The 8,214-nt window shown below is 44.4% G+C and overlaps 1 protein-coding gene across 1 annotated transcript; it reads left to right on the top strand.

Moving 5' to 3' along the window:
• Positions 1 to 5,045: 5,045 nt before the first annotated feature.
• LOC132328403 (collagen alpha-1(I) chain-like) lies at positions 5,046 to 7,773 on the top strand. The gene is made up of 2 exons (XM_059848222.1): positions 5,046 to 5,068; positions 7,056 to 7,773. The coding sequence occupies exons 1-2, from the start codon at positions 5,046 to 5,048 to the stop codon at positions 7,771 to 7,773; spliced, it is 741 nt and encodes a 246-aa protein (XP_059704205.1).
• Positions 7,774 to 8,214: the final 441 nt, after the last annotated feature.

Genomic DNA, 8,214 nt, shown 5'->3' with positions numbered 1-8,214 from the left:
AGAAAGAGAAAGAAATTTAGGAAGTGACTTACCCAAGAGCATATTTTAAGTCACTGTCAGAATGATGGGAAAAAGAAATTCAAAACAACAAAAACATTCCATCAGTCCTATGATATCAGACCACAGTGTCTCAATTTAAATTATGAAACATGAAAGCATGTATGGCTCTGTTCATTCAAAACCACATGTTCATTATCCTTCTCCTATTACATGCCTCTGTCTGTGACATTGGCTTGGATGGGGGCTCTGGGTTGGAGACAAAGAGACCACTCACCCTGATGTTCATGTGGCAACCAGAGAGAGCTCATTCTCAAGCCCTTCCTTATAAAGGGCACTTGAAAAGCCCAGTCTGGATATTTTCATTGGTGTGATCTCTACGTCCCTTCTGGTTCTGGCCAGTGAAATGCCTGCAGCCTTGGGAGAGATGTGATTGGGCAAAGCCCCTGCCCGTCAACCCAGGGGCTGCTTAGTTTGCCTGGCACAAACCAGCTAGTATGTGGCAACATCTGTCTGTATTTACAACTGAACCCTCTGAACATAATCAGACATCTGAAAGGCACAGCTATGCCTTTCCTATATCACAGTGTAAACTGGAAGTTTAGCCCTTCCCACACCATGTATATTTTATATGGGACAATACAATTTGTAAACTTCACACACATAAACCAAAATCAAACAAACCCCAATAGATAGAGTCAAGCACCCACTGAAAAATACCAAAGGATGAGATGGGCAAAGATGCCTCAAGTAGAAGAAAGCAATCCTGCAATGATGTTTGAAGGATGAAAAATGGTGTTCTTACTAGACAACACCCCCAGATCCAAGGAGGAGTTGATCCTTCCACAAAGCTGTGCTGGTGTTTGAAACAAAGAGCAGAAACAGCCAGCCTCAAAAACACTGTAAGCAGAAAAACTTTACCTTTGAGAAATACAATTGTGTAAACTGGATTCTCCAAAATTTCTCAGCAGTTCTATGTCTTTTTTTCTGGTGCTACAAGAGAGCAGTTCTCAGGTTGTGGAACCTTGCACTGGGTCAGTGGTACATGCTGGTCCCAGCTGCAGCATCCTGCTGGTCCCACAGCTCCCAGGCAATTGGCACATAGCAGCAGCAGCCTGCAGCCAGAGCAGAGTACATCACAACCACATTTCTAGTGTTTCTAGACATTCCTCTACTTTTTAATGGAAGAAGACAGACATTTTAGCTGCAAGGTATACAGAAATCTTGATAGAGACTGGGAAGCAGGAAGCTCCACTAGAACAGTGGGGTGAGAAAAAGGAACTTGTGTAGCTGTATTTTCCCTAGAGCATTTTTTTCAATTTTAATGGAAGAGTAAAAAAGAAACTTCGGTTAAATACTTCTGGGTAAAAACAGAAAATTCAGGTTTGGAAATGTTGCCTCTGTGACTTGTGTTGCCACCCACCATGGTGGACAAACCTTCCCAAGCTCAGTACAAGGTGATTTCCTTTCCAACTTAGTCATCACTGCCAGCCTTGATAATGTGTGCCCTACAAAATCATCCTTGTACTGGAGTCCAGCTCAGAGAGAAAAGTAGACAAACAAACCACAATTTCCAGGTGGGAATTACTGGGTATATAATTTTGGTGGTAAGCTATGGTTTTTGTTCAACCAACACTTCAATCTTCTACTTATTTTGGAGTTTTGTTCAACTCCAGCCTCAACAACTTCAGTCAGTAAAAAGGCAACCCTTTCAAACCCCTCATGTGAGTTAGAAATTTCAACATTGTTAAGGAAAGCCTATATTATGAAAAGGGGAGAAAAAAGACATAAATTAATCATTGTCTGCCTTATCTCATGTTGAAGAAATTTTTCAGGCAGAAGTTTTCAACCAATCTTATAATGAACATTTATTTCTACTCACTGTGTAATTCACAATTCACAAGTATATTTGCACCCAATTGCAGAATTCATGACCCAACCTCTGCAACTGTATTTACAGATATTTTAAATATAAAACAGAACACCCCCCCAAGAAACAGCACCTTCTTCTTCCATTTCTTCCCCTCCTGCTGAAACACACCTCAGAAGTCTTGTAATAACTTGCAATCAATCCCAACATCAGTTTTACTGCAGTTACAGCCAAGCTATATTCAGGACCAGATCAAGGGATAAGAAAAAGGTAATTTTCTGTCACCTTTGTTATCCATTCTCATTTCTCACACAGTAAAAAGTAATGAGCTAGTTAAGTTATCAGGACAATTTGGCAGAGTCTTTCTGAATTAGTTATCTGCAAGGAGCCTCAGACAACTGTCCCACCAATGGCAGAACTCCACAGTGAAGGAGCAGAATGAAATCACCTTTTCCCATCACAGCACTCCCAATGCAGAAGGAAGCTGGAAAAAACAAGACTAGTGCTAGGTCACCACATCCAGGACTGGAAATGGTATAAAATCCTGCATAAAGTGTCAAAGATGTGCCTAAAACTTCCAAGAAGATCAGACTCCTGTTTCTCTCTGTAATAGGCTATTTGTTATGATTTTTGATCCTCAGACCACTACAATGTTATTTTGAGGATAAATAGTAGGACTTTGCTATTTCTATAGGAAAATGAGTATCTGCTGGGATCTCTGAGGTTCCTCCTTGCTGCCCCTGCTAACGACACCTTCTCCTGCTTATTTGTGACCCCAGCAATCCATCAAAGCTTCCCACAACATTCCAGCAAGCATGAGAGGACAGCACCAGAAAGGTGAAGCAGTGGTTAGCGCTTGCAAAAGAGCTCTGAAGAGCCCAGAAGTGCTGCAGATCACAGCACACCACAGAGCTGTCCAAGCTCAGCAAAACCTGGCGTACAGCTGATTGCCTCCACAGCCAGAAGGAGAGCTCAAAGCTGAAGTCACAATTCAAGTATCTTGGAAACATTTTGATGGTCCCATGGACTTTATGGCTATTAATGACACCAGAAGCAGAGAAGCTGAATCTCTGGTAGCCTATTTGAGATAAATACATTAGCTGTGGTCAGTGTGACAATCTGGGTAGGAGGAGCTGAGCAGACAGCAGCCAAGATACAGATCCCTTCCTGACTGGCTTCATTGCATGTATACAACTCTGAAGGGATAGATATCTCAGCAGCTTTTCCAGTAAAGGGCAATTACCAATTCAGCAGCACCAACTGGCTAATGAGGAACTGAATTAACAGAGCTGACAAGAGCACAGTTCTCCCACACTGCCTGGATTATATTGACTAGAAAAAGAGAACAGCATATATCTGATTCATGAAGGTGTGCATTAGACCCATTTAATCTTGCTGCCCAGTTTCCATCCCCTTAAACATCACAAGCCCCATGAGATTTTGCACCCATAAGAGATGGAATTGGTTCTACTCTAAGTACGATTTAAGTAATTTAAACTTGAATAAAGTATATTATCTAGTTCATAATCTAAATTTTAATGCTGTATGTTAACCAAAGCTAAATTAATCAAAACTACCCAATAAAAAGCCAGATAGAAGAAATGGGCACTTTAAGTATTGTTTTAGGCAATTGGTCTCCTTTATCACAACCTGGGATTTTGCAATCATTATTTTGTCTTCTTTGTGCCTGAAGCTTTCGTTCTCCATGATGGTTTGATCCTTTTGCCAAGCCTCTTCAGCTGTAGAAAGCTTTGGTTTGCTTTCCAGTTCAGATTCCTGTCTGCCGCTTCTAATCCTCATTTTCATTCTTGCCAGTTAGTCGTCTGATTTCTTTGATCCTTTGTAGCAAACCTTGAACTCTGTTTTTATTCAGATTAGAATCCTGTGTTGAGAAGTAATGTTTTCTTTTCCTTGTAGTTTTGCAGCCTCTAGCTTGTTAAATCTTGTTTATTTTTTTCCAAAATCTTCAATTGCTGCACTTGAATTTTCTGGGGTTTCAGGCCGTGTTTCTGACCTACATGCAGCATCTGTGATTACCAGCCTCTGATGAGTTACCAGCCTCTAACAATTGCAAGGGGTCAACGTCTTCCATGTCCTCTCTCTTTTTCAGTTCCTAAATGTTGTTTAGGCAGTACAGCTGGTGTATTCCACTGGGAGAGCAGTAAGTTACCCAGCTGTCACAGGCACTGCTTGGACTCTCACAGCCTTGCAGGTGTGTGGGACAATGAGATCTTTCCAGGTCTTCTGTTCACTGAGGATCTCCACTGTTCTACAGGAAGTGCCTAAAAACCCTTGAAAACTTAGGGTGTCCAGGCTGGCATCTCAAAGCACCACCACAGCAGAAATGATAGCTCCATGTGTGTGCCAGAGTGCAGCCCACTACAGGTGACTGACAAACGCAATTCATCCAGCTCACGCAGAGAAAGAGGATGGTGCTTGACTTTTGCACAGGTCATCTGGATGAAGATGCTGGTGGACAGCAGGATCCCTTCCTTGGTGTGCTGTAATGATCATGAATTCTCAGTAGCCAGAATGCTCATCTGAAATATCACTCCAGTGTGATCCAACTGAAGTTTCCTGGAGGTTCCTGTCCACAAAGAGGGAGGAGGAATTTTCAGTTGAAACCAGTGGAAACAATAAGTTGAGTGGGGTAGCTGAGTTATGGTCTTCTGAGGTGACCCAACTGCTACAAACATCAGTGTTAACTGCTAATTCCTTGTAGAGGACATTTGTGGACAAGGTGTTTAATCCTCTTTCTGGATGGAACGCTGTTCCTTAATTGGTTTAGCAGTGTGGCCAGTGCTGTTGCAATTAGAACAAAGGTTCCCTTTGCATAAATCACTTTGCAGTGTATTCTGCATTTCCATGCATGGGGAAAGAGAGGACATTGAGTCCTTAGCTTCAGAGCAATACAATGTTCTTAGGCCTCCTTCTGAAGAATCCCATGAGGATTTTTGGAACCATGTTTATTTTCCACCAGAAGTTCCCTCCTGGAAACTTCAACATCATGAGTTTAGGAATTTTTCAGACACTGTTAGTACAGCAGTTCTTAGAATGACATGAGATGGTTAGTGTTAAGGATGTTAAGCCAAGAATACCCAAACTTTTGCATTCTCAGACAGACACAAACATGCTGAACACTTCTTTGGGACCTGCCTTTCTCTAAGTAGAACGGACCATGCCTGTACATGAATCCCAAAGGTTTGGAATTTGGCATAGAAGACATCACAGATGCAAAACAGTATTGAACAGACTTTGAAAAAATATTAATTTCAAATAAGAAAAGGAAAACCTCTTCACACCTTTGCAAAAAGGTTTACAGATTTTAAAGTCTGCAAAAAGGATGAGCTGAGCAGTCACTGGGTTGCATCTGAAGAGTGCTAAGGAAGAGCCATTAATTCTGTGCTCTTTGTACTCATGCCTGGAAGCATGAAAGTCAGAGTTTATATAGATGTTCTTGGAAGATCCTGCTATTCAGATTTCTGATTTCTCACATGCATGTGCCTCTGGGTCCATGCTGATGAGTACTCAAGGAACACAGTACATTGGCAAAACAGAAAATAGAGTCCAAACAAACAGACAACATGAAATAATGCCAAGAAGTCATGAATATGCTGATTCAAAGCACTGTTAACAAATTTTAAGAACTGCCAACCTACCTAGTTCCCTTAAGCACAGCTAAACAAGAAATTAAAAGCCAAGGGATCATTGTAAAAGTCCTTCTGAATGGACCTTTTCTAGAGGAGGATTAGTCACCTGTTTGTCCAGTAAGACCCATTATTTTTCCAATAAACACCAGTTTTTTTGGGTTTTTTTTTGTACCATAAGTCTGGAAAAAACTGGAGTAGTGGTACTGATTCCTTGGCCTCTTTGCTCTGATGTTCTGACCAGCAAGGTAACTAGGCATTCATTCTTTGCAGTTTTCATGATACACCTGAGACACTGCAGATACAAACCCTGAGTGCAAAAGAGATGTTGCATGAAGTTTTCTTAGTAATTACCCTAAGCAGAGATGATCTTTTGCTCTTGCTCTTACCTATCAGGCATTAATTGCATCCCTGGTTCCCTACAGCTGCTGAGTTTTCTTTTCCTAAGCCTCTTTCTCTTCCAAATACATTTCTTGCATTTCTTACCTGTATAGAGCTACTGAGCCCTTTGTTGCCATAGTTTCCTTAATTGTTCCCATGTTTGTCCTCTCTGTTTTCCACAACATACAATTCAAAAACTTTTGCCATCCAGGATCTTAATTACTGACATAAATCACCTAAGTTAACAAGAGAGCTGTTAAAGAAACCTTTAACACTGTTATATTTGCAATTTATGGTTTTGATTTAGCCATTTGCTAAGACTTAACAGAAAACAATTTTCTGTCTTCTAAAGCTTTACTTCATTGTAACCCATAAACAGTGTGAAATAAGAAAGAAGCATTCAAAAGCTAAAACCTACAAATATAAAAGCAAACTTCACCCAATTCTTAAAATAGAGTTTTTCAAACAGCTTGTTTAACTATGTTCTTCCATGTCCCAATGCTATCTTCACCTCCCCTGGGATCTTCATGCTGCTTAGCAAAGTAGGTAAAACATTTTGTCCAGATGGTAATTTGTGCCCAAAAAATGCATGACTCATAAGGATAGTCAAAGAAGAGGCTAAATAAAAATCAAGGGGGGAAAGCTCATGTTACTTTTCTTCCACCAACTCACACTACATTCTGGTTCCGAGGCTGGTGGCTGGTGGACAAGCTGGAATAGCCACATTTGCTTGAGTTTCTCTGTCATTGGATTGCACAGATATTTATGTGTACATACAAGTCAAATAGTTATTCATTCATAAAAGAAACAAAGCCAAAACCAAAACACCCACAAAACACCAAACAACTTGTGATTTATTTGACTCATAACCAGAAGTTTCTTCTGATGTCTTGTAAAGAGAAAGTATGTGAAGCACTAGCAATTCAGTAGTAACATTCTGGGCAGGAAATTTCACCAATAGATAATGATATCTTTAATAGTGACTACAAGATTTTATTTTCATGGAACTTGTTGAACAAGTACCGCATGAGCAATGGGACACGGGGTGTGTGCAGAGGTGTCGCCCGGTGAGCACACCTCACACACCTCCTGCTCCCGCATTTCCCACTGATGTACCACCAGCCACGCTGACAAGTATTCCGTACTTTCGGAACGAAAAGCCGAGTGCCGGGCGGCGGAGGCCGGGCGAGCGCAGAGCCGGCGGTGCCGCGGCCAAAGGCGGAGGTGCAGAGTTTAGGAGGTGCTAAAGGCGCGGAAGAGAAACGGCGGGTCTTTGCTCCGCCGCCGGCTTGGAGACGCACCGCCGCCCCACCTGGCAGCGGCGGGAACTCCCGCTCCCTCCGGGGGACACCCGCTCCCTCCGGGGTCACACGCATTCCCTCCGGGGGACACCCGCTCCCTCGGGGGTCACACCCGTTCCCTCCGGAGGACACCCGCTCCCTCCGGGGTCACACGCATTCCCTCCGGGGGACACCCGCTCCCTCCGGGGGACACCCGCTCCCTCCGGGTCACACCCGTTCCTCTCCCGCCGCCCGGCCCCGCTCCCGCCGCGCCCCGCGCCGCCAGGTCCCTTGTGCAAGGGCGCCATCTGGCGGGAGCGGCGGGTGGCGCCGCCGGGGTCCTGTCCCTCAGCCGCAGAACGGCCGGCAGCCGGGCGGCCCCGGGAAGCTGGGGAGCCCCGGGCGGCCCCGAGAAGCTTGGGAGCCCCAGGAAGCCCCGGGCGGCCCCGGGAAGCTTGGGAGCCCCAGGAAGCCCCGGGCGGCCCCGGGAAGCTTGGGAGCCCCAGGAAGCCCCGGGCGGCCCCGGGAAGCTTGGGAGCCCCAGGAAGCCCCGGGCGGCCCCGGGCGGCTCCGGCTACGCCGGCAGCACCGCCTTTGAGGCGTCCGGCACCCTGTTTGCCGAAAGCGTAGGAAAGGCGCTAAAGGTGACTCGGCAGCGCGTCGCTGGAAATGCCAGGGCTAAGGCAGGAGAAAAGTCTATTTTTTTAATTATTACCTTTTTTTTTTTTTTTTTTTTTTTTTTTCCTGGGGGAAAGTATAATTTCGAAGGGATTTAGTCACAAGGTGCCAGTTTGTCATAATAGACCAGTTGTTCCATCGTCAGGGTCGCGCACGGGAAGTTCCCGAGCCCGCGGGTCTTCCCAAGAATAAAAGACAGGGCGCAGGAGGAGAGAGCCGAGCCGGGGCCGGTTTCTGCGAGCACGGAAGTTCACGGCTTCCAAGTTTCAGCTACTGAAATAACTACTTCAGGGACAAATTAAAATGCACGTATAATCATTCACGCTCATGAAAAACATTCAGGTAAAGATTCTTATCAGAG

This window comes from Haemorhous mexicanus, chromosome 6 (assembly GCF_027477595.1).
Source record: "Haemorhous mexicanus isolate bHaeMex1 chromosome 6, bHaeMex1.pri, whole genome shotgun sequence".
Taxonomy (NCBI): domain Eukaryota; kingdom Metazoa; phylum Chordata; class Aves; order Passeriformes; family Fringillidae; genus Haemorhous; species Haemorhous mexicanus.
This window is presented reverse-complemented; position numbering and strand designations above follow the sequence as displayed.